We start from the raw sequence: 27429 nt of genomic DNA, 5'->3' as shown, positions 1-27429 counted from the left end.
TCAACTCCCATCCAACACTAGGCAAGCTCTAATCTCTCTGTCTTTATAGATTTGCCTTTTCTGGACATTTTATATAAATTGAATCATATAATATGTGGCCTTTTGTGTCTGCCTTTTTTCACTTTAATGTCTTCAAAGTTCATCCATGTTCATGTTGTAGTATGTATCACTTCACTCCTTTTTATTCCAAAACTTATATTCCATGCTATGGGTATATACCACACTGTACTGTTCCATTTGTCTCTAGATGGGCATTTGTGTGTGATTTCTTTTTTTCTTTTAAGTAAGCTCTCCGCCCAGTGTGGGGTGAGATCAAGTCAGATGCCCTAACCGACTGAGCCGGCCAGGCGCCCCTTCTATGTGATTTCTTATCAGCAAAGTAGTACTTTAGTATTGTTTTTCTTTTTGAAACCCAAACAAGTGTTATGCAAAACATGGATGGAAGTTACAGAGGGCTATGAGGAAGCAGCAGTTGTTCCTATCTGTAGACATCACTGCAGGTGTTTTCTTCAAATATCAACAGCAATATTTGGACATTTGGAAATTATCTTTGAAATCAAAATACAAAATATGTTAATAACATGTTATTCTTCGTTATGGCCTATAATTTTCCTGTGAGGAAAATGTTAACTGCAAAAAAAAAAAAAAATCAATTTAGATAAAATAAGCCACAGAAGGTACTATAGTATTTTTGCTGTAATTCTTCTGCCTCTCATTATTCTGTTTTCCCTCTTTTCTTTCACGTACATTAGTCCACAGTATTTACACAGGATACGTTAACCACAGTGAACACGGAAGAACAGAGCGATCATGAACCCTGGAACCCAACTATCTGCTTCATATCCCTGCTGTTTTAGTACTGACTGGCTGTGTGACTCGGGCAAGTTATTTACCCCCTCTTTGCCTCAGTTTTCCCATCAGTAAAATGGGAATGATAATAGTATCAATCTCAGAGGCTTGTTGTGAAAGTGAAATAGGTTAATATGGGTAAAGTGTCTGGCACATGGAATATGTTCAGTAATATAAGTTATTGTTTGCATTTCGTGTCACACAGTCACTAAATACTTGGAATACAACATTATTTTGGTAATCTCAATTGAGGTTGATGCATGACCTTTTCCCACTGTTGGTAGATATGTGCATTTTGTCTGTCATTTCACCAGCCCGCATATGTGAACTTAAATGAATTGTGTATTTATGAAAGGGAGGAGAGGAAAGGTAAACCCCAGAGATGAGAAAGGTTAGCAACAGGAGAACAGAAAGGTGGGGGTCAAGTAATCAACTCTCTTAAGTCCCAGTGTGGTTCCTGCCATGCGATAATAGCTCTATGTTGAATGGATGGAGTTTTGTATAGTTTGTTTGACTATGGGTTGTAGAATTGAAGTTTTCTTCAAATTTCTTAAAATGTTTAAGAGCTAGGAAGCCATTTCATTTGCTGCTGTTGTCATTGCCTTTTGAGGGTTACTGTTAGTTTGTTTCTTACGTTTACCATGATCATCTCTAAACCTGTGCACTCATTAATTTCTCCTGGTTATATTTCCTTTATAACTAATGTTTTGCTTTTCAGGCACACATTTTAGAATGTATGCAACATGGGATCAATTTTTACACGTTTGACATGATTATTGTTAAAAGTCAATTTTTAAGATGCATCATGGGAAAGATTTTCCCCCTTTGCCAGTTGTGAAAGGGCATTAACAATGGTTTAGGGCCTGGTCCTAGTGTGGAGCTTTACTTAAAATCATTTATTCCTGCAAATCACAGCACATGGCTTGTGGATAGTTTCTTTACCTTGTAAGTGGGGGGATCAAGTCAGCTGGTCATACTTCTATTTAGAAGAGGAGCCAGGGGTGCCTGGGTGGTTCAGTTGTTAAGTATTTGACTTCGACTCAGGTCATGATCTCACAGTTCATCGGTTCAAGCCCCGCTTTGGGTGAGCAGGAGCCCCACTTTGGTTAAAACATGAGCCCTAGGTGAGCCCTGCCTCTCGCTCTCTCTGTCTCTCTCTCTCTCTGTCTCTCTCTCTGCCTCTTCTGGGATTCTCCCTCTCATTCTCTGCCCCTGCCCCTCGCTCACTTGTGCCCTCTCTCTCTCTCAAAAAAAAAAAAAAAAAAAAAAAAAAGGAGGAGGAGCCAGGATTCGAACCCAGGCCTGTGTTGCTCCTTCTCACCATACCCGTGTATTACCGCTCTAATGTTTGCTAGTATATTTATTACCTGTCTGATGTTGCCACTTCTTCCACTTTCTTCAGGAGAAACCTTGCTCCCGTCTAGGTGATTTTCATCATACAGCTTTCTAGTGACGTTTAAAGTGTTCTGATCTCCTGTCAATAAATGTCAGATAGAATAACGTGAACATTTTCTGGAGGTTTTGATACTGTGTCTATATATAGCTGATACTACACTGAGGAAGTAGAGAAATAATAATCTGGAGAAATGGGAGCCAGGAGCACTTTTCTGTTGTTGTTTCTTCCATAATTAAATAGGATTGATGGAAGTCAAAGTGAGGAAAACACATTATAAGTCAAACTATTTAAAAATTGCACTATCCCCTTCCAAGGTGTGTACATTTTCATATACTGTTGTACAAGTTGTAGAGCCAGAGCATAGATACAGTTTCATACCATATTTTTAAAAAAATCTTAACAATTTTTTTAAGTTTTATTTATTTATTTTTGAGGGAGAGTGAGAGCATGCATGAGCGGGGGAGGGGCAGAGAGAGAGGAGACAGAGGATCTGAAGCAGGCTCTGTGTGACAGCAGAGACCCCAGTGTGGGGCTCAAACTCACAAACTGTGAGATCATGACCTGAGCTGAAGGCAGACGCTTCACCAACTGAGCCACCCAGGTGTCCCCCTACCATATTTTTTAACACTATTTTTTTTTTATCATTTTCATTTTCATAAGCTACAAGGCAAAGTCTTCATAAGTATTTTTATGATTGCCGAGTATTCTATTCTCGTATTTAATGATTTTCTGTTAATTTCTAATTCTTTTTTCATAATAGCACTGTATTGAACATCTCGTGTGTAGCTATTTTAATGTTTTAGCTTATTTCCTTGGAGTTTGAAGTGTATTGCCAAATTACTTTCCGAAAGTATCTATCCAGTTTAAATTGCTTTCAGCATTGTCTTAACTAGCGTTACTTGCCTTTACTTCTGAAAGTGTTTTTCAGTGGAAGCATGAACCCTTATGCTCTGGTTTCGAGAAATGTAGCGTTAGAGAGGTTGGCACTGTCTGTATTCATGTCTCCTAATGGGTGTATGACCAAATAAGTTTTGGTGACTCTCACAGAAAGGCCCCAGACAAGTTATGCTTGAAAGACTAGATTTGGTTAGTGTTTCTGAAACTTATTTAAATTTGGAATTTATTTTTCTTGTAGATCTATAATAAACATCTTTGCGGAATACCATACTATATAATATCTGTGGGAAAAGGAGCCAGCCTGTGATGCAGTAGAATGCTTTGTAGGGACATGATCTTATGCAGGAGAGGCAGTAAGGATGTTTGCTCTAACATTATGTCACCCCAATGGTAAGAAACCTAGCCTTGTTCATTCATTCATTCATTCATTCAAGCAATTGACTGAGAGCCTACTATGTGCCAGACACTGTTCATCTACATAGCAGTGAATAAAACCAATACATCCTTGCCCCTAAGTAGGCAGTAAGATGGGAAGAATGGACATTATATGTTCAGTCCCTTACGGGAAGGTTCTGCACACATTGTTTCATGTGGAATAGGCTTTACAGCTTACCAACAGTAAATGGTGCTGCCCCCTGATTTAATTAAAAAATAAATAGACATATTACCCTTACCCTCATGAAATTTGTAATCTGCTAGGGAAGCAAATAATTATATGTGAAGTGATAATTATTGTAATGGTGGTATATGCACACTATGTTATAGGGACACAAAGGAAGGGAATCTGGTCCCTATTGTGAAGGTTCCAAATTTTTTAAAAAACTATTATAGGGATTTGATTTCTCAAGAGTTCTTAGGCACTGCCACAGAATTGAACATATATTTGTTTCTGTGCATGTTTGCAATGAATTAAAAACATCTTCATTGGCAAAGACAACAGCTAATTTTGATTTAAAATATAAATTTACTCAATTCCACCCGTTCATTATCTGTGTTATAATCACTGTAATCTTCACATTCCTTCTCTTTAGTCAGCATGGACTTCATAAGTCAGTTCTTACCTATTCTGTCATGGAAAGGAAGCCAGATTGGAGTAAGAATCCTATACTGAGTACCTACAAATTCCTGCTTTAATAAAGGTTTCTAGTATAGCAAAGAAACTCAGTAAATCCATTCATGGTACTGTAGAAGGGAGGGGGTGCAAAGCAGATCTTTGGTCTTATTAGTCTGTCCTTGGTATCAAGTCCCTAAGAAGTTCGGACACTTGTTGGATGTAATGGGGAAAAATGAAGGCCATCAAAACTGTCTAATTAAAAAAATTAAATGGTAATTTCAAATTAAAAACATTGTTCACCCCTGATTCAGAAGAAAGACAACTTAGAACTACTGTTTGAGGATTGCAGACAAGGCTCGTCTGTATAATTTTGATCATGTTTCATTGACGACGGAGGTAAAAGATGCTATTTGCTATATTGCAAAGCAGGATGATCTTGGCTTATCTCCAGTAATTATCATGTGCTCATGTTCGAGAAAGGCGGTCACTGAGGAGTCTGATGTAAGAACATCTTTGTAGCGGGTCCTCAGGTATCTGTCTGTCTGTCTATCTATCTATCTATCTATCTATCTGTTTTTAGGGCAGTTGGAGGAAGAATGAAGACAAAAGCAAGATATCTCCCCATGATCTTTCTATCACTGTGTAATTACATAACTTGTAAGCAGCTCTAGCTGCCATTTCCCCCTTTTTTCTTAAACGGATGAATGTTTGTGATTTAGCATAAAGTTCATGAACTAAGAAAAGCAGTTGGACACAGATGCCTGTATCTTTCCACTCAATGTATCTTATTACCTTTAACTGCCTGTTAAAATCATGCTTTTATTTTTACCTTTCAAATATAAATTGCCAACACCAGGCTTAGCAAATGAAACGGATTACTTATGGTAACTGTAAGTAGTTATGCACTCCAAATCCTTGAGAGAGCTTTCCCAAAGGGCAGGCAATGTCTTTCAAAATCCTATTACAGGATTTTATTTGCAGGTGCTGTGAACAGAAGGCTGAAAGCCTCCATGTTTTATTGCTACCCGACTTCATCAGGTCTGCTCACTCTATTGAAAATTGTGGCAAAAATGATACACATCAGTTCTTTTATTCTTTTGTTACTACTCTGCGCAAATAAAAGCATATTGGGGAATTTAATGAAGCAGTATGTCCTTGGAGGGAGCTTTGAAGATTTGGAGTGTACGACTATTTGTCTTTAATACTGGAGATTTTTGTGTAAAACAGACTGGCATGAACAAAAGAAAGTCCTCACAGATAGCCCAGTGTTTGCCACACATGTACTTAAATCACACATATCTAGTAGCAGTCACCTTGGAGGCCTCCTGGGTGTGCCAAGGAGCACCCAGGACAATGAAAACTAGCAGACTCATTGGAACTCTGGAGCCACTTTTGGAGGTGGTGTGTTTGCCCAGAAAGTAGAGAGATCATGATATTAAAAAGCAAAACACTGGAAGGGGGAATTTGATTATTCAACAAATTAGCAAACATACCCCAAGGACACATGCTGGGAATCTGTGCTGCTTGAGAGGCTACATCTCAGCTTGCTTTGGCCTTCACATGCACGGTTGGCTTTTCATTAGGGCCTGGGAAAGGCAGCTGGGACGGAAAGGATGGATCTGTGCTGCAGAGATCTAGGCACACATGAAGGATGGGCATCCATAGGCTTCTCATGAGGTGTAGTCTTCAGGTTACTGCAATTACTGACCTACCAGTTTCACTCTCCTGATTGCTGGCAAGTAGGACTGTAGGGATGTGTTGATGACCTCATAAGGATAATCTTGACTCTGCTTAAGTTTCTAAGCTTCAGTGCTTAGTTATAATGCGTATTTGCAGTATACCTCCTGATTGATCAAAACATAGAAGTATGGGCAACTACGGTTGTGAACTCCTGGCCCAAACGGTGTTGGAGTTGATGCTGGTTTGTCTTTCATTTTGCAGGCTTAACATCACCAGTACACCACGTCTTTCCCTTTGGAGCAGCCTCGGGGGTTGTCAGTTATTGCTGCTTTGAATGTAGGAGAGAATACAGTCCTCTGGCTTACTCTGGGGAGATGACAAGGGAGCTTGTGGTCAATTAGTGCACCAGAAGTTCTAGGCTGAAGCAATTCTAGATGTACGTGACCAGATAGTATTTAGGAATCTCACCAGTGATCAACATGAAAATATTGTAGCAGCTTAGTAAATACCGCACTGCACTAATTGTGTGAAAGGCTGAGAGGGCTCCTTCCTAAAGGGAACAACCATAGAACCTTTAGCATCAAGAAATCTTAATGGATACAAAGTAACGAAATGGCTGATTTTTGTATTTTTAAACCAACCTAATGTTCTGTTTGTTTACTACTAAACATTTCTGAGTGGAATAATTCTTATTTGGCAGTCAGTATTTCCCCATCATAGCAGCAAGAATTTTCAGTATGTTTTGGGCACAAAACACATTCTATTTTAGACACCAAAGAATCATTTTTCAATGTTTGCTTCAGAGTTTGTGAGGTAATTTCAACAGATCTCACAAATGTTTACTTAATAGTTCCCATCTCTATTCCTGCAGTACTTTTTACGCATCTCTATTTTGGCATCACTCAGCCATAATCATAGTACCTAATTTGTTTCTCTTTTACTAAACTAGAGCTCAGAGAGGACAGAGGCTTTCTTACTTGGCTTTGAATCTCAGGTCCGTTGTAGTGGCGCTCAGTATTGAAGAATCGACAAAATGCTTGAGAGTGTTGTCTGAAAATCAAGTAACTTCTTAGTGTAATTATGCTCTTTTTGTAGCATGTTTTTCATTTTCTCCAAACCATGTCTACACAAGTCTGCTGTGTCAAGGAAAGATTCATAGCATTAGGTAATGATGTTATGAGATTATTGTAAGAATCTTTGGGAAGCTGCATACTTTCATCTTAATTAGGAGAAAGTCATACAGAGAGTAAACATAGAGTATAAAAAGGAGGCCAGAAGCATTCAGTCATTGCTGTTAGGTATCACCAGAGTGCCTCGTGACTCCCTCCGCTTGCCTCCGTATTTGAGACCTACTTGACTTTTTTTTTTTTTTTCTTGATTCTGGATTGTTGGTATTGCCTCTCTGATCTTTTCATTTCTTCCTGATCCTTCCTGCCCTGTCTAGATTCACATCTGCCAGACCTTTTCCTACCTAACTGATACCTGATTTGACCTGACTGGTTATGACCTATCATTTGTCAAAACCTTTGTGTGTTACTAATATCTGCAATATATTTATTCAGCAACTATTCTTTCATTAGAAATAACATGGAAATTTAGGTCAAAACTTTTTATGGGTTTAGTTCCTAAAAAATATACATCCCTACTACAGCTTATCAAATTTACCAGAAGGCCTTGGATTTAGCTATTAGGGCTTATAGTGAATGTGGAGTCTAGGACATAGATGCTCCTGCTAAGACTTCTGTAAGAGATACTGTGGAAGCTTTTCTTTCTTGTTTCCTTGCTTGTATCTATGATGTGTACAAACTGTAGGAAGGAATGTGAAGGTATTAAACATTGTTCTTACCTAACTGCAAGGATATGAATATAATAAAAACATAAACATGAGAGAGGTCAGTTGTGGTCTTAGAATTGCTTTTTATGTGCTTCAGATTCTCTTTCTCTCTCTGCCCCTCTCCCACTCATGCTCTGTCTCTCCAAAGTAAATAAACATTAAAAAAAAAAAAAGAATTGCTTTTTATGGTCTAGTACTATTATTAAAAATTATAATTCTGCCTTCTAGATTACTAACCTTGTATAAGTCAAAAGACTATATAATGTGAATGTTGTTATACACATATACCCTTATTTTATTTTTTTACCTTTCATTTTTTTATTATTTTTTAAATATGAAATTTATTGTCGAATTGGTTTCCATACAACACCCAGTGCTCATCCCAACAGATGCCCTCCTCAATACCCATCACCCACCCTCCCCTCCCTCCCACCCACCCCCCCATCAACCCTCAGTTTGTTCTCAGTTTTTAAGAGTCTCTTATGTTTTGGCTCCCTCCCTCTCTAACCTTTTTTTTTTTTTTCCTACCCCTCCCCATGGTCTTCTCTTAAGTTTCTCAGGATCCACATAAGATTGAAAACACATGGTATCTGTCTTTCTCTGTATGACTTATTTCACTTAGCATCACACTCTCCAGTTCCATCCACATTGCTACAAAAGGCCATATTTCATTCTTTCTCATTGCCACGTAGTATTCCATTGTGTATATAAACCACAATTTCTTTATCCATTCATCAGTTGTTGGACATTTAGGCTCTTTCCATAATTTGGCTATTGTTGAAAGTGCTGCTGTAAACATTGGGGTACAAGTGCCCCTATGCATCAGTACTCCTGTATCCCTTGGATAAATTCCTGGCAGTGCTATTGCTGGGTCATAGGGTAGATCTATTTTAAATTTTTTGAGGAACCTCCACATTCACATATACCCTTATTTTAAAAACTTTATGGAAAATTTCAAAGCTTCATTTTTCCTATTTTTGGAAATCTTTCTTTTTATACGTTCAGATTTGTTTGGTATTTTATTCTTTCAGCCTGAAGATTTTTTTTTTTTTTTAACAGAAGGCTCAATGCCAAATGTGAGGCCTGAACTCACAACCTTGAGGTCAAGAGTCGCATGCTCTACTGACTGAGCCAGCCACAGCCTGAACAGTTTTTGTAGTTCAGGTTTGCTGCTAATAAATTCTTAGAGTTTGTTTGAAAAAGTCTATTTTTGAGAACCATTTTTCTCAGAAATATATAATTTTCTTTTTTTTTTAGAGAGCGAGTATGAATGGGGGATAGGAGCAGTGGGAGAGAGAGAGAGAGAGAGAGAGAGAGAGAGAGAGAGAGAGAGAGAGAGAATCCTAAGTGGGGCTCAATCCCACGATTCTGGGACCATGACTGGAGCTGAAATCAAGAGTCAGACCCACGGAGCCACCCAGGGTCCCCTAATAAGTGTTGACTTTTTAAAAAATTGTTTCAATAATTTAAAGATGTCATTGCATGCTTTTTGTTTTGTTTTGCATAGTTTCTGACAAGAAGGTTGCTGAATCTTTGTTTCTCTGTATGTAATGTGCCCACCTCCTGCTGCCATCAACATGATCTCTTTATTTTTGGTTTTCAACAGTTTGAATATGATATGTATAGGGTGTGTATGTGTGTGTATGCACACATGCGTATGTATATTGGATTTATCCTGTTTGGGATTCTCTGAACCTCTTGGATCTGTGCTTTGATTTTTTTTTTGTTATAAATTTAGTAAATATAGCTGTGCTTTCTTATAAATTTCTTTTGTTATAATTTTTGTAAGATTCTCAGTCATTATTTCTTCTAACATTTTCTCTGCCCCATTCAATCTTCTCCTTCTGGGGTTCCAATTACACATATGTTAGACCTTTTGATATTGCCCTGTAGTTCTTGGATGCTCTTTTGTGGGCTTTTGATTTTTCGCTCTTTTTTTCTTTGTGTTTCATTTTCAGTAATTTCTATTGACCTATCCTTGAGTTTATTGATTCTTTCCTGGGCTGTGTTTAGTCTATTGATGAGCCTGACAAAAGCATTCTTCATCTTGTTACCATGTTTTTTTTTTTTTATTTTTAGCATTTCCTTAAGTCTTACAGTGTCCATCTCTCTGCTTGAGTTTGAGGTCTCAGGTTTCAGATATAGATTTTCCACTTATTTTCTCTGAACCTTGGTTTTCTCTTTTACAAAGTAGAAAAATCAGGAACATATAATAATGACTAACAGACTTGTTTTGAGGATCAAATATGATCCCTTGGGCTAGTCCCTACATCTCCCTTCCCTCAGTCTCAATCATTGTCATTTAAGGTTTGCACAGTATGATTACATTGACCCTATTTAGTTCCTAAATTGTAAGATTGTGTGAAGGGGAAGGGACCTAACATTTACTGACAGCCTGTATTAATCTCATATAGAGTTTGAGAAGGGGATAAAAATCACATTTAAAACATGCTTTTGTAAAACATTTTACTTCTGCCAGGTCTATGTGGATTTTAATTGGACGAAACAGACAGCATTAAATCCAGTTGCCACTTGGTTAAATCTGTTAAAGAATCATTAAAATTTTTCAACTGTTGGGTTTCTTGACTCGCTTGAGAAATGTCATGGCTCATAAAACATCTTACTCTCTTTCTCGGTGCCTATAGGATTTTAAATAATTGGGTTGGCTCCCCAGTTTTGCGTTGTGAGGAAAAACTAGTGGAGTTTTGTTCCTTACTGACTGGTGCAAATGAACGATATTCTCATTGGATTTGGCTTTGTGGTCACAGAGTTGGATTCAGAGTCTGGTTGCACAACTATAAAATCTTGGGCTGATTATTTAACTTTTGAGTTTGGGTTGTTTTTTGTTGTTGTTGTTTTTGTTTTTTTAATCTGTGAAATAAGGATGATAACCTGCATCAGAGAGCTGTTTTGAAGACATAATGTATGTAAAGAAGACATAAAGTATATAAAGCTTTGGGTATGGTACCTAGTTAATAGTGATCAGTGACTGATAACATTAAGAATAGTAGCTAAAATGCAAACATGCCACCATTAAGTCAAGTTGTAGTAAATAGAAGGGGAAAGGCAGCTTTAATATTCTTTTTATTTCTTTTATTTGGAAAGGTCCATCTGGTAAAAGGATATCTTAATAGGGAGAGGGTTAACTAAAAAGTGTGGATGAATAAGAATAACTAAGAATTAGTGCTTACTGTGTGATAGATACTCATGTTTAGTCCTCAGAATACCCCCAAGCCATCGTTCCTCTGAGACACCTTTCTTTATCTGAGTAAGAGTGACCACCCTCTCCTTGATGTTCTTCTGTTCTGCTTTATACCTTGTCACTATCTTTTACATGTAACTCCCTCCTCTCTCCACTTCTCCTCCCCAGTGAAAGGTTTTTTACGTATTTGGTCGCAAGTGGCCCACAGTAAGTAGAATTAAATTGTTGGGATGTCAAATCTCTGTGTGTTTCTGGTCAAGAGTGAAATCCCACTTTCTTTATGTTGTAGGTGAAAATTTAAGCATTAAAAACTGAATGTTGGTCTAAGTTAACATTGCTAATAGTTGTGGATAAAGAAACTGCTCAATCAGTCCGAGGCTCCTCCCTGCCCCCCCCCCAGACTTTTTTTTTTTTTTTTTTAGACTGTTTAAGATAAACAAATATAGCGTCTTAAAGTAGCTCTTGCTCTGGAAATTACCTTAGGGTAAATATGAATTTCAAAGAGGTATCCAAATTCTGTGTTTGTAAGTCATTTTACTCTAATGGGAATTATTCAAGATTGAAATTATTTAATACAAAGAAACATTCTTTATTCGTACTGTGAGTAGCTGTGTTCCAAACATAGACCACAATACTGGCATTCTTGCTTGAAAAGTACAAGGAATAATGTCAAATTATTTTTGCAGCTTTTCTTTTTTTTTTTTTTTTTGTCATAAAAATTTTCACAAAATTATCCTGCTGATCATAGATTTTTACAGTTGGAAGGAACCTAAGAGATGCAGTCTAACTCCTTCCTGCCACCCAGAGAGGTGAAGCAATTTTTCCAAAGTCACGTAGCTAACTAATGACAGAACCGGCGAGAGAACAGAGTCCTTGATCCATTTTCCATAGTGTTACATTCCTTTGGAAAAAACTGCCTACTCACTCTTGGTTTTTAATTCTAGTTAGAGTCTTAGGGTAAGGTTTTCCCCTGTGAGTCACTACTGCTCTTTTGTTTTCTTGTGTGTGTGTCTGGGACCAAGCTATTAAGGGGGGTGGAGTTTTTTGTTGTTGTTGTTGTTGAACAATTGAACAGTGTAAGGCACTAAACAAGGAAAAGGCATCTGTCTGGTTAGCATGTGAGGGGTAGGGAAGAAGGGTTGTAGCTCAGACTCTCTGCTTTCAACATTAATAAGCAGGTATTTTAAAGTTGAGTTTCCTAACTTGGGGCCTGAATTCCCTAAAGTTTTATGAAAACTATGCAAATAGATACATACCTCCCAAGAAAAGAATGTGTAGCTTTCATCAAGTTATTAAAAGGTACATAGCTAAAAACTGTTGTTTTCTTTTTTAAAGGGAGGAAAAGCCAATAAGCAAACCTGAGAACCAGTTCCCAACTCTTGTACTCTAAATACTAATTATACTAGAGGCCTCCTTATTATCTCTAGCCGCCTTCTGTTGGTATGCCCTTTCCTGAAGATAAGCCTTCCCAGATGGCTTCCTGGATCTTGTCATGGAAGCCATTGGAGGCCCCAACCTTCTCGCAAGAACTTTTCCCATAGGTTTCCCAAGGCTGCCTTCTCTCCCTTCTCTGCCTATTGTTTCCAGCATAGGGTGGGAGACCCTGGGTTTTTTGTTCATTAGAAAACTTAGGGGTGTTTTTTCTATTACATTCTGGTTAAAAGGAATTTGTAAGCTGACTTGAGAGCCTGAGAGTATTTGCTATAAGAAAAAAAAATGCAATCAGGATTCCATTCAATACTTCGCACATTTACTTTTAGAATGCTTCTAGTTCTTCAGTTAGGGAATCTCTGGTCGAGAAACTCTTTCTACTTTCTAGAAACAGACTGAAAATCCGTGGATGGTGGCTTAGGAGTTACCCCAATCTGTCTCTAAAAATGTTTTAGTTTTTCTCTCCTGAATTTTATTAGATCTAAAAGAAATTACCCTTGAATAGGAATTCACTTTAATGGGCTTTCTTCCTAGAAAAGAACATAATATGTAAAGCACATTCTAGATTAAAAAAAATTTTTTTAATGTTTATTTCTGAGAGAGACAGACAGACAGACAGTGCAAGCTGGGGAATGGCAGAGAGAGAAGGAGACCCAGAATCCAAAGCAGGCTCCAGGCTCCGAGCCGTTAGCACAGAGCCCGACGTGGGGCTCAAACTCACGAACTGTGAGATCATGACCCGCGCTGAAGTCAGACGCTTAACTGACTGAGCCACCCAGGCGCCCCTCTAAATTTTTAAGTTTAGCATCTGGACACACAAAGAGAAAGCGACCACTAAGATTAAAGTTGGAAGAATTTGTTCATTTATTCGTTAAAAAAGGCCATATTGAGTACATGTCTTGAACCCTCAGGTGTCATGTTAGATGCTGGGAAATGAGAAGAGGTCTTTTCCCTTGTGAAGCTCATGTTCTTCTGGGGATACAGCTTAACAATTCCAACCCAGAATGCTAACTACTCTAATAGAGGTACAAAAAAAGCATTGGAGTCAGTACTCTGCCTAACCAGGAAGAAAAGTGGGGTGTTAGGGAAAACTTCCCAGAAAGGTGACCTGTACTTGAGTTGTATCTTAATAGGTTCAGTGGAAACTTGTCAGGCAAGAAGGAGTCTAGGTATAAGTGGTATTTTTGTGCCTTCCTCATTTTAACTACGTTTAACATTCGCCACTCTCTTATTGTGTATTTTCAATTAGAGCTCTAAACGAGAATGGAAGCCACTGGAGGACCGTAGCTGTACAGACATACCCTGGCTGCTGCTTTTTATTCTCTTCTGCATTGGAATGGTAAGGACACTCTCCTAGACGATCAGAACCTGGTGAACTCATGATCCAAGGGAATGATGGGGAATTGGTTTAAAGGGAGAGCTTGTTATTTATTTATTTATTCATTCATTCATTTATTTATTTATTTATATTTAACCCCTCCTGAATTGCTTATAACAGGAGGTCCTAGGATATCATTGAAGCTGGTTATTTTTGTCCCATACAATTCATTGGTATTTGATACCCCTTGATTTTTTTTTTCTTTTTTTAAGCTTACATGAGATAACATTAAGGGGATTGGAACTTTGTCTCTTTTACTAGATCATTTAAGGAAGCCAGATCATTCCACGTAAATTTCTGTGAATTGTGATCTTAATGGCATGTTGACCAGGGCACTGGCCATGGAGTCTTGAGTATTTATCCAACCCAATCACACAAACCTGATGGCTATTTTTGTACCAGTTTTCCTTTCAGGGACTTGGTGTGTTCCTTTGTATAACATTAGAAGTTGTGCCAGGGGGTATCGACAGTGTTTCCACTTCTGACATCTTTTCGTTCTTCCTGAAGAGGTGAAGCTGCTTGCTCACTGCTTCTGCCCATACTAGGCCCCTGCTGCCTGCTGTGTGTGCTGTACTGAGTGGCATCTCTCAGTTGGAGGTCGGGGGACTTGGTGATTTTCCATTGGGTATAGACGATGGAGGAGCAGAGTCCCTTGTACAGAGTGTCGGGGGTGTGCTGATTCAAACTGCATACCCATCCGGCCCTGCAGGGGTTTCTGACACAGCCTTCAGGGACTTGAGAGTCCCTGCCAGTGTGCTGGGCTGGAAAAGAAGGTTGGAAACAGCGGTTTTAAAGCTAGCTGATGTGTAGAGCTACAGTTAGAATGGACTTGGAAATCCTCATCTGGCTCATCACCCTCATTCTGCAGAGTGAGAAGCTCAAACCCAGAGATGGCAATGACCATCCCAAGGCACATTGTTAGTTATTAGCAGGGCTGAGAACAGAATCCCGGTCTCATAATTTCCAGGGCAGTGCTCTTTTCTGCCACCTTGTTTCCTCTTCCTCAAGGGGACTGTGCAGACGGTATCGCTTTCTTTTTCGTGGTCTTTACAAACCAAAACACAAATACACTACCTCTGGCAGCCTTTTTTCACAAATACGTGAGCGTTTTTAACCCCCATTTCCCCATATCTTTTATAGAGCTTCTTTAGGAAAATCTTATTCTGTGTCCTCTGCAACGGTACACCCTGCAAATGCCACTTGAAAATCACAGAACTTGGGGTGCCTGGGTGGCTCAGTTGGTTGGGCATCTGGCTTCAGCTCAGGTCATGATCTCACAGTCTGTGAGTTCAAGCCCCATGTCGGGCTCTGCACTGACAGCTCAGAGCCTGAAGCCTGCTTCAGATTCTGTCTGCCTCTCTCTCTGCCACTCCCCAGCTCACACTCTGTTTCTCTCAAAAATAAAATGAAATAAATTAAAAAAAAAAAAAAAAAAGAAAATCACAGAACTACCCTAAGCCTAATAGGCATAATTAGCAGGTGCCAGTTCTGAACCTGAAGAAAGGATAAGAAAGCAGTAGACTTTTTAAAGAGATATAATAAATTGAGTAAAATAAGGAGTGTTAGTTTTAAAGATAATAGCTTAGTTTCAAGAAACCTGAGATACTTAGAAAACATCAAAATACCCATTTCCTCACTTAGGACTTCTAAGATGTTGTTCAAGAGTCTACTTAGTTTAATGGAGTGGCACCTGAAATGCAGTGTGCATACAGAGTGTGGGAAAAATTTTTTTGTTAACAGAATTAGTCCACCATCTCTCCCCATACCCTGAATCATCCCTGAGACAAACAGCAGCTGACCTTTCGAAATTAGATTTATAAACACATGTACCTGCCACTCCAGGTGCTTTTGATTTTCTACTCTAAAACAGCTCCGGAAAGCATCATGAATGTTGATAGGCTGACTTGGGAGTAACCTGAGAGTAAGGAGTATTTGTTTACTGACATGTTTTAATGCAATGGTAATTAATGTTGATTTCAGTGCAGTGGTAATTAAGACCCACTGTGTGTTCTTTTTATTTTTCTTTTATTAAAAAAAATTTTTTTTTAATGTTTATTTTTTCAGAAAGAGACAGAGAGTATGAGCTGGGGAGGGGCAGACAGAGAGGGAGACACAGAATCCAAAGCAGGCTTCAGGCTCTGAGCGGTCAGCACAGAGCCTGATGCGGGGCTTGAACTCATATCACAAACCACTGGATCATGACCTGAGCAGAAGTCGGACGCCTAACTGGCTGAGCCACCCAGGCGCCCCCCCCACCCCCAACCCACTGTGTGTACTTTTAAATGCAGGCATAGTGTTAAGTGTCTTGGAAGGATTTTTTTAATGGATTACCTCCATGGAGTTGAGCTAACCTCAAATTTTGCCATGTGGAAACTGGAGAAATTTTCAAGTTCTGTTGCCCACCATACTGGCACAACACAATAGTAGACCAATGTTTCTTTGTCTTTCGTGTATTCGTTTTGTATGGTTTTGAAAAGGTTTGTTTTTTTTCTTTTAGGATTTCATCCTATAGTACTTCTCAGAGAAACATTCATCAAACATTTATTGATTTATTGAGCATTGCCCTATGCTTGATGCTTTTGTATGTATTTATCTTGTTAAATTTTCCCAGTTATCTTATGAAATAGGTTTTATCCCTAGCTTATGAACAAGGTGTAACAAAGTTAAATATTTGCTTGTCTAAGAATATAATAATGGCAATACACGGCAAAGATAGAATAGGAACCAGAAGTTTCTGCCTATACTCTTTTGATCTAGTGGCCTTTCTGTCAACTTGTGACCTAATTTTCAAGTCATATCTTTATTCACTGTCCCTTACTTGTAGTTCTTTGCTCATTCCTTGATGTCTGTGCTTTGAAATATGTTAAGATCTTGTCTTATTTCATTCATCTTCACCATTAAATCTTATTTACACATGTTCACCTCTTCATAAATATTTGTACTTCTCTTTTATTTCCTCTCTTACATTCAAGATTTTTCCATGCTTACTTGCCTTGTCTAGAACTTAGGGTATTTTTCTTTTCTTTAATTTTATTTTAGGTGGGGGTGGGGGGTGGGGGGAGTGCACATGAAAGTGTGGGAGAGAGGCCGAGGTGGGGAGAGAGAGAGAGAGAGAGAGAGAGAGAGAGAGAGAGAGAATGAGAATGAGAATCTTAAGCAGGTTCCATGCCCAGCATGTAGCCTGATACAGGGCTCAATCCCATGACCGTGGATCACGACCTGAGCTGAAATCAAGAGTCAGATGCTTAACCAACTGAGCCAGCCAGGTGCCCCAAGAACTTAGGTTATTTTCCAAAGCAAATTTCCACCAGCCTTCTTGAGAGCTATCATCTTCCCCATTTGAACTTTCATCAGTATTTTGAAATTATTGGACATAAACTCCGTTCTAAAAAATTGCATGTAGCATTGTGCTTCTAAATTTCTATTTTCCCTTAAGGTAGTAATCAAGTTGTTCTCATATTAGACAATAAAAAAAATACTCGTTCCTGGGTCCCACCTCTGATTGTGATTTAATCTCTGTGTTCAATGTTCAGCCAGGATTGAGAGACCACTGTTTTAGGCACCAATAAACTGCTGAAGAGTTTTGAGCAAGAAATGATGTGACCGGGTTTAGGAAGATAGCCCTGGTAGCCAATGTTAAAGATGGTCTGTAAAGCCATTGTAAAGGGGGACCACTTGGAAGGCTGATGGAATAGTTCAGATAACATGTGGAAAACTGGAAATAAGGTAGTAATAAAGGAGAGGAAGATAGAGCATCAATGTTGCAGGCAAGACAGAGGCAGAGTAAGGATGACTAAGAGGTACTTGTGTTAGGGGTTCAGGTTAGGGCTTTTCAGCTCAAATCTGACTCCAGCTTGTAAGTTCCAAACCACAGTTTCTGTACACATGAAGGAACAAAAATAAGATGGGTAAACAAATATTACTTTATTATTTTTTTTAATTTTTTAATGTTTTTATTTATTTTTGAGAGAGAGACACAGCGTGTGAGCAGGGGAGGGGCAGAAAGAAAGGGAGACACAGAATCCGAAGCAGACTCCAAGCTCTGAGCTGTCAGCACAGAGCCCAATGCAGGGCTCAACCCCACAAACCGTGAGATTATGACCTGAGCTGAAGTCGGATGCTCAACCAACTGAGCCACCCGGGCACCCCAATACTAATTTATTAGTCACCAGACAGTCACCTGATTATATCCAACAAAGAAATCCTTGGTGAAAATGACTTGTAGAATGAAGCTTGTGCCATGTGGGCTGAAGGTCCTTCCCATCTTAGATAGTGCAAGTTCATTCTCTCTCAGGGAGAGAGAGGTATGTATGAGAAGAGGGAAGAGATCCATCGGGACCCTATCTGCCCAGATCAGCTTACCACAGAAATCAGGAAAGAGAGGTGACTGGATGGCCCTAGTAGGAGTGCTTACCATGGACAATGGAAGGTAGAGAGACCTTACAATTTAGCCCTCTTACTTATTGCTTCTTACTGTGGACGAGGGGCTGTTCTGTATGTGACACAGAAACATTGAAATTTCACAACTACATTCTCATTTTACAGATAGAGACCAGAGGCACAGAGATAAGTTCAATAACTTGTCTAGATAACCCAGTGGCAGCATTGAACCCAGAAGAGAAGAGGTAGAAAAGGTGAGGCCTCAAGAGATAGTCCCTCCTTTGTTGCCTGGAATTGGGAACAACAGATAGTTATTTAGAACATGGATGCGGTAACCTTGCCGGCCAGTAAAATGTTGTCTCATCAGTATTTCAGATTCTGAGCAAACAGTTTAGCATTCTTACTTCCTCCGGCACAGTTAGGAAGCAATAGTGATGGCCAGAAGTGTGGAGGGGGGAGACTGAGCAGTACCCTCACTCCGTATCTTACATGTGCAGTCCAGTAAAGAATGAAATGACAAATGCAGACAGGGTATGTGCAGGAGAGGTGAGTGGTTTGGGGAAGTGTGGAATGAGAAGATGAATTCGACAGGAGTAGGGCATGGGTAAGGATAAGCACTGGGAAATGCAGAGTTGGAGCTTTGGAGAATGGTCTGTACTAGAGCTAGGCGTAGGAGACATCATTGCCTACGTTGTCCCTTCAGACTGCTTTCAAGGACCTTTTTTTAATTTTATAGCATTAGTCTAGTTCCCAGAGCATAGTGTTTCTACCTCATTAACTATTGTTGAGCATGCAACACCTAGTGAAAGACTCAGAGACTCACTGCAGTATTTAGTCATCTGTGTGATGGTCTGTGCTTTGCCGGGAAGAGGAAGAAAATTACCTTAAGGTTACCTGATCCAAATATGTACCTACTTAATGTTAAATCCTTTGTTTTTTTTTTTCCTTTTTTTATTATGGTAAAATATAAATAACATAAACTTTACCTTCTTAACTATTTTTACATTGATTACATGGATTTGGTTTTTAATTTAATTTAATTTTTTATTTTTTTATTAATTTTATTATTTTTTTAAATTTACATCCAAATTAGGTAGCGTATAGTGCAACAATGATTTCAGGAGTAGATTCCTTAATGCTCCTTACCCATTTAGCGCATTACCCCCTCCCATACTCCCTCCAGTAACCCTCTGTTCTCCATATCCATGAGTCTCTTATGTTTTGTCCCCCTCCCTGCCTTCATATTATTTTTGTTTCCCTTCCCTTATGTTCATCTGTTTTGTCTCTCAAAGTCCTCATATAGTGAAGTCATAGGATATTTGTCTTTCTCTGACTAATTTCACTTAGCATAATACCTTCCAATTCCATCCATGTAGTTGCAAATGGCAAGATTTCATTATTTTTGATTGCCGAGTAATACTCCATTGTATATATATACCACATCTTCTTTATCCATTCATCCATTGAGGGACATTTGGGCTCTTTCCATACTTTGGCTATTGTTGATAGTGCTGCTATAAACATTGGAGTGCATGTGTCCCTTTGAAACAGCACAACTGTATCCTTGGATAAATACGTACTAGTGCAATTGCTGGGTCATAGGGTAGTTCTATTTTGAGTTTTTTGAGAAACCTCCATACTGGTTTCCAGAATGGCTGCACCAGCTTGCATTCCCAGGATTTTCTTTTTTTTTATTTATTTATTTATTTATTTATTTATTTATTTATTTATTTATTTATTTATTTTAGAGAGAGAGAGCAAAAGCAGGGGAGGGACAGAGAGAGAGAGAGAGAGAAAATCAGCGCAGAGCCTGATGCGGGGCTTGACATCATGACCATGAGATCATGACCTGAGCCGAAATCGGGAGTTGGATGCTTAACTGACTGAGCCACCCATGTACCCCTAAATTGATTTGCTTTTAACCTACTCTTGTTTTTGTAGTCTTGGTCACTATGCTGGACCAAATGGGCTTATACTTCTTCCTGCAAGTATACTCTGAAAAATTTTACTTTGTGTCTACTTTCCCTTAGGATCATGAATTTTGAGAAGAGGAAAGTGCTTTAGAGATTAATCTAGTTAAACCCAGGAAACTGAGGCTCAGAATTTAAAGTGACTTACTCAAGATCATAGGGAGTATTTGTATCAGAGCTGGGTTCAGTGTCTAGTATTCCCTGTTTGTGTTTTTTCTTTTTTTCATTGCTCAAGCTGCCCATGAAACTGAGCCTATCTGATTTTGCTTCCTCATACCGCATGATTTTCTAGCCTTTTGAGAACATTTCAGTTCTTTTTTTTTTTTTTTAAACGTTTATTTTTTTGAGAGACAGAGAAAGACAGAGCTCAAGTGGGGGAGGGGGAAAGAGGGAGACAAAGAATCTGAAGCAGGCTCCAGGTTCCCAGCTGGAGTCAGCTGATGCAGGGCTCGAACTCACAAACCATGAGATCATGACCTGAGCCGAAGTTGGCTGCTTAACCAACTGAGCCACCCAGGTGCCCCCATTTCAGTTATTTTAGGGTAAACTTTATGTATTTTAACCTTTTTGTACCCTGCATAGCATCTTGCATTTGTAAATGCTCAGTAAATACTTATTGGGTGTATATTTTCTAGACTTCCAAACATTCTTGCTTATTGATTCTTTCTTCTTTGTTAGAGTAATACATCCTATTAATGTGTGAAGAAATCCAGAAATCTGGAAGATTGGAAAAATTTAAAAAATATTTTTTTAGTTTGTATAAATATTAGTTATTCATCAGGTATTCTTTTTATAAAATGTATTTATTTTGAGAGAGTGTGTGTGCACACGTGAGCAGGGGAGGCACAGAGAGAGGGGGAGAGAGGATCCCAAGCAGGCTCCATGCTGTCAGCACAGAGCCTGATTTGGGGCTCAATCCCACAAACTGTGAGATCGTGACCTGAGCCGAAATTAAGAGTCGGATGCTAACTGACTGAGCCATCCAGGTGCCCCTGCATCAGGCATTCTTGTCCTGTCTTCTAGGTCCTAATAGCCTTCCTTGTCTCCGGGTTCTCAGAAAAGGAGGAACAGAAGCCAAATGCTGCTTCAAGGTTTGACAAATTAGTGATTAGGAGATTGATTCCAAGCTTTCACTGAGTTTAGGAATAGAGGTAGAGGATTAGGTATAGAACTAAAGGAGGTAGTATCGAAGGGGAAAAAAAGAGCCTGGATACACTTTCATTTCAGAGCTATAAACATAAATCTTTTCCCCCATCTTTCTATTTTGAAACATTTTACTAGATTTGTATTTCATCCCCACCCACCACACGCCACATGTGTTTTTGTTGACCGTTTTTTTTCCACACCCAAAACCCAAACTAAGGCTTTCGCCTTGCTCAGTTGCATGGTAAGGCTCCAGGTTTGAAATTCATACATGCTTGTGACATAAAATGTGTCCCCTTTTTTGACTACTAGTGAATGAAACTAAGCAAATCCTCCTTCTTAAATTGAACTAATGAGTGCAGTTCAGAAATGGTCTGTCTCCCTCTGAGGCAGTAGGCACTTCCTAGTTTGCCAGATCTGGCGTGGGATCCACCACCGCCGTTTGCCTTTATCTGATTTGAGTCACCTTCTGTTTGTGATTAGATTTGTCTGCTCCTTCTCTCTCTCTCTCTCTCTCTCTCTCTCTCTCTCTCTCTCTCTCTCTCTCTCTCTCTCAAAATAGCTGTTCTGAAAGCAATTCAGTAACTCAGTCCTTTTAAGATTTTAGCCATGGTTCTCTTCCTTACTAATAGGCTTACTTTCTCTGCAGTGATTGCTCTCTTCTATAGGCATATAAAAGCTTTCCTCATCCCCCTTATCATTTGCTTCATTAATATGATTTCCTTCTCTTGAATGCCTCTTCCTCTCCCCGCTTAGAGCCATTAAATTATTGAGTGCATTCTGTAAAGTTTCTCTCATCCTATTTTAATTTCGTGCACCACATTTTTTTTTCTCATCTGAAACTATATTGCTTCCTGCATTTGGATTTCAGAATTTTTTGTTTTTTAAAGGAGATTGTATTTTTAATTATATTTGGCCTAATTCCCCATTGTGAGTACATGTACCATATGGGAAGTCCCTGGGATAACAGCCATGGTTTCTTCCTATCTTCTTAGCTTATTATTCTCCTTCCTTTCTCCCCTGAAGCTTCTCACCCTCTCTTCTCTAATGCTTTTGGAAACTACTAAGAAGTTTAAATGGCCAGTGTGAAAATATGTCAGTGTCCCCATTTTACCATATATATGTAACATTTATAATTTATACTCTGCCTACATCCCAGAGGGATGTGAGGTGGCTTATGATAAAAAAAAAAAAAAAAAAAGAACCTCACATGTCCCACAGTACTGTTAAAAATAGTCAGAAAGAGAAATCAGAAGCCATTGAAAGGAATCTGTAACACAAAGTACGTATCAAACATAAGAAAATTTCTATAAAAAGTGAAAGAAGAACATAACCTTTTAATTATGCAAGGGCCTTGCCATTTTGACTATAGTGGAAGAAGATTGTAATTGTGGTCTAAATGTTTCTGTGTAGTGACAGAGTTACAGTATTTCTCATTTTCCCCCTAGACATTTTTGTTCTGAAAGAAGAGAACTGAAGGAGTGTTTGGTTAGTCCCCAATTACCGTTGTCAACCTCTTTGGTCTGGCTTCACCATTCAGATTTCCCACTGCCAGCTACCATGTCTTGGTCACCAGCTGTGTACCAGACCAGCGAGGGATTAGATGTGCATTGTCTCGTTTACTCCTCATCACTGGGTTGTGAAATACAGGATGGGGCTCTGTGTTAGGGATGAGGAGGAAATACTCTAAGTAGGTAATTGGATCAGAGTCGCATAGGTAGTATGTGGTAGAGTGAGGGTTTTAATCCAGATCTTTCTGGGTTCCCTTTCTGTTACTTGGTGATTCTTCTTGTCAAAGAACTGTATTGGAAAATTAGCCGTTCATCCTCCTAATGTTTACTTCCACTTCCAGTTTTTGTTTAGTGTAGGATTTCCCAATGATAGGTTCAGGGATCTGCTTAAGATGGAATGCTGATTTGAACATGTGTATGTGTGCAGGGGATTAATTTTTTTTAATTTTCTTATGTTTTCATATTGGCTTGAAGTCCTGACATGGAACTAATTGTCTTGCATTTTTCTTGGAGGAGTCAGGAGAGAGGGAGTGGGCCACAAGGTGAGGGTGCATGGGTGAGTCCTGACCAGCCTGTGCCTGACCCTAGTGCTAGCAGTTAGCTTTGAGGCAGAAGGGTACTAACATTTTTATTGAAACAGGACACTTACATGCATTATTTCGTGTCATTCTCACAGCAGCCTTTGTGGTAAGTGGTTTTAGCCTCAATTTATAGACGGGAAAACTGAAGCACAGAGCATTAAGCAAGTTTGTCCAATGTCACACAAGTAGAAAATGGAGTTCTCAGTGAAGCTTAGTCTGCCCCCAGAGCCCATGGTCTTTTCCTTTACATGTTCTCATTTCTAACAATACTAGCTAATATTTATTGAGCTCTTACTATGTGCCAAGCAGGATTCTTAGCACTTTATAGGATTATTTCATTTAATCCTTACAACAGTCTTATGAGCTACACAGTCATTATCTCCATTTCACAGGTGAGTAAATTGAGGTGTGGAGAGTTAAAGTAACCTGGCAATTATCAGAAGGCATGGCAGTGGCAAATCTGGGATAGTCTCCACTTCTGGAGTTGACTTTCTTGTAAACCGTAGTTTCAAGCAGTTTCTAGTATTTAGAGCCACACTCCTTACTCTTTTTCCTTACCTGCAAGATAAAAATAGGGGTCATTCAGAAAAAAAGAATTTGTTTGCCTTTTTAGGAAAGTAATTAAGGGGGGAAATAATTTTCTTGTAGGAACTGTGTGTGAGCACAGTACTTACCACTGTAGCCCTGAGACCTAGTATGGCTGACTGCTTCTATGAGTACTACTTGTGAGACTTGGCTATGATAAGTTAAACAGTGATAATCTCTGCCTTCATTAACCACTTCAGTAAAGATAATCAAAACTCAACCTTTTAATGACCACATTGCAAGATTTTCTAGCCCCAGCCTTTTCTCCCAATTCAGTTGATCAATAATGATTCACCTTACTTCCTATTCTTAATGCCTACCAGCCTGCAGTGGAATACAGGCTGTTACTGCTCTTTGTGCATACTTGATTTAGCAAGCATGATGCAGTTCGGAAGCATCTACCATTTATTTGCCTTGGGCACTCTGATGAATCATATTCCCATGAAATGAAGTGACCTTTGTGGCACACAGACCCAGTGCCTCACTCTCCTTGACTCTGCAATATTAAAAGCAGAGTAGTGTTTCATGGTGTAATTTTTTGGCTTGTCTACAGCTTTACTGAAGGAAGGAAACAGAACTGTTGTGGGCACCAAAGTGGTAATAATTCAAAACCCACGTACCTATTGTTCTTTGAATTTCTTTCTTTCATCGGTTGCTGTTAATTTAACAGAACTCTTTTACAACCAAAAACTGCTGAAGAATGAAACAAGCTGGGTTTGATTTTATGCTCTCACCTTTACTAGCTTCTATGGCTTTGGGCAACTTATTTAACCTCTCTGAGCCTCAGTTTCCTTATGAGGATTAGCGATAACGTCTGGTAAGCACCTAGTACAGAGCCTGGCACAGAGCAGATGTTCCATACAGAGAAGCTGCTCTTATTATTATAAAATGCAAAGACGATCTCATGATGTAAAAGCTTGAGATTTGTTTTGTTATGGTAGTAAATAGTGTTTCCCTGTGGACTTCTTTGTGCTGCTCATGTGAAATCCAAGGAAAACAGTAGAATAGTGTTTGCAATAAGGAAAGATAGCTCTTTGTTCCCCTCAACAGACAAAAGAAGCTCATTATCGTATCAAGTAGTGACTGTTGCTATTGAAATGGTTTATTTGTATGTTTTTTCTGTTTTTTTTTTCTAGGGATTTATTTGTGGCTTTTCAGTAGCAACAGGTGCAGCAGCGAGACTAGTGTCAGGATACGACAGCTATGGAAATATCTGTGGGCAGAAAAATGCAAAGTTGGAAGCAATACCAAACAGTGGCATGGACCACACCCACCGGAAGTGAGTAGACTGTTGGCTGAATGAACTCCATGGAAACTTTGAACGGGGGTAGAAAATCCTGCTCTTTTATATTTTCTAATAATCTTCAGTAAGATATTATTTTCATATGACTCCTATGGGTGTTTTTAGTTTTTTAACTGTCCACTTGAATCATTCCTGGTTTTGGTCTCTAAATACATTTTCCAGGAAATAAAATGAGCTGCCAGGTTAAAATGGGTGACCTTCAGGATTTAACGAGTAAAGGCTTGATTTGAGAGGGTTATTCCTTTACTCTGTTTTCCCATTAGCCCATAGGTTGTACACAAAGTTTTAACTCAGGAAATAACATAATATTTTTTCTTCCTAAGATTGTACTTGATGGGAGAGAGAGGGATGGTAATGGATTTTGAAACATTAAAAGTATAATGAAACATTTTGTGATGCATCATTTATAAGTACAGTACGCATAAATTTCCAATTTTATAAAAGATACATTTTCTTTGTCAGACTTTAAAATTTGTTTTGAGTTCTCAAGCTTCATCTTTTGAATGTCTTGAAATTCCTTAATTGTCTTTTTTCTTCGGAGGAGCTATGACTTCATTTTTAATGTCTGTGAGGGAAATGTATTTCATGAAACATATTTTAGGTATGATGTCAGTATATTTGTCCACACGGCATATTTATGCCCTACTTGATTAGACAGGTCTAATAAATAAAGACAGATCTTCAGAATTAACCAAACTAATTTTAAAGTAATGGGTTATCCAATTCAATTAATGAACTTTATAGGAAAAGGCTAAGCAGTAGAAACATTTTTTTAGGCTATAGTTGTCTTAAGAAACATTTTCCAGGATGTGATAACTATTTTTATTATTAGATAAATCTGTTTAAGTTATGGCCACTACCGGCAAATAGAAGATTAATTTGATAATTTCACAAACCTGAAGAGACCCAAATAGTTAGTAATATCTCAAAGATAGTTCCCCATTGGATGAAGGAATAATGCTATTCAAATAAATAAAATTTTAAATAATAATAATAAATATTTGTCTAGCATGCCATAGTTGGCAAGCATATGATACCATGCTGTGAGGTAGGTGTAGCAGAGGCTTAGAGAGATTGAAATGATTTTCTCAAAAGTCTGGTTGGTCAGTGGAATATCAAACGCAGACCATGAGCTTTTCCCCTGATAAAGCACCTGCATCCCTTGACAGAAGTAAAAACTGGACTCACGGAGAGTAATTTGGAGAATTTTCATTTATCCTATTTTTTGATTGCCTCATAAAATTAACACAAATTTTAAGCCTTGTATTCTTGTAACAAGATAGCCCATATATATATATATATATATATATATATATATATATATATATATATATAACTTTTTATTTTGAAATAATTTTAGACCCATAGAAGTTGCAAAAATAGTACAGAATTCTACATCTTTTTTTTTGTAGGTAGTGTTTTTTGCTGTCAAATACTGTTTGACTCATATATTTTTTTTTTTTTAATGTTTGTTTTTGAAAGAGAGAGTGCAAGCAGGGGAGGGGTAGAGAAAGAGGGAGACACAGAATCAAAAGCAGGCTCCAGGCTCTGAGCTGTCAGCACAGAGCCCAACATGGGGCTCAAACCCACAAACTGTGAGATCATGACCTGAGCTGAAGTCAGATGCTTAACTGGCTGAGCCACCTGGGTGCCCCATGTTTGACTCTTTAACACTGTTCACATGTACCAACCATAAAATATCACTATTTAGATAATTTAGGAGGTTGGAAAAGGGCTCTCTTCCCTCAGGTCTGCTGCTCATATGAGGTCATACTCATGTATATGGCTTCTTTTGTAACTTGCTGATGGTTCCAAGCTTATTCTCACCATAAGGTTTGTGTAAATGTCACTCTTCACATTAACCTTGTGGAGGTTCATTTGGTCGATTTTTAATTTATATATACACACACACACATACACACATATATGTGTGTATGTGTGTGTGGGTGTATTTCGGCCTCTCACAAAGAAAGCCTGCTTTTTATTCCAAAAAATGATTACTTTTCTCTGAGTGCTTAGCAGAGCTGGGAACCATTCATGGATAGCTGTAGGGGAAATAGTTTCCCGAGTATAGCTACACTTTAATTCGTGTGTACATGTTTATTTATTTTTGATCTCTCCTTGTTCTTCTCTGCATATAAACATTTTAGTACCGACCCATCTAAGTATTTCTACCTATAAATGGTATATATATTATTTAATGAACAATACGTTTTGAACGTATCTTTCTCAGGT

The 27429-nt window shown here is 38.6% G+C and overlaps 1 protein-coding gene across 3 annotated transcripts in view; it reads left to right on the top strand.

Moving 5' to 3' along the window:
• Nucleotides 1–27429, top strand: part of SLC44A1 (solute carrier family 44 member 1) — a 202916-nt gene that overhangs the window by 41199 nt on the left and 134288 nt on the right. For all 3 annotated transcript variants that reach the window (XM_058694680.1, XM_058694679.1, XM_058694678.1), the window contains exons 2-3: nucleotides 13593–13682; nucleotides 25028–25170. In XM_058694680.1, coding sequence (XP_058550663.1) covers nucleotides 13593–13682; nucleotides 25028–25170 — 233 coding nt within the window. The remainder of the gene's footprint in view (nucleotides 1–13592; nucleotides 13683–25027; nucleotides 25171–27429) is intronic.

The sequence above is a fragment of the Neofelis nebulosa genome, chromosome 12 (assembly GCF_028018385.1).
Source record: "Neofelis nebulosa isolate mNeoNeb1 chromosome 12, mNeoNeb1.pri, whole genome shotgun sequence".
Lineage (NCBI taxonomy): Eukaryota > Metazoa > Chordata > Mammalia > Carnivora > Felidae > Neofelis > Neofelis nebulosa.
Note: the sequence above shows the minus strand (reverse complement) of the source record. Positions and strands in the feature narration are given on the sequence as shown.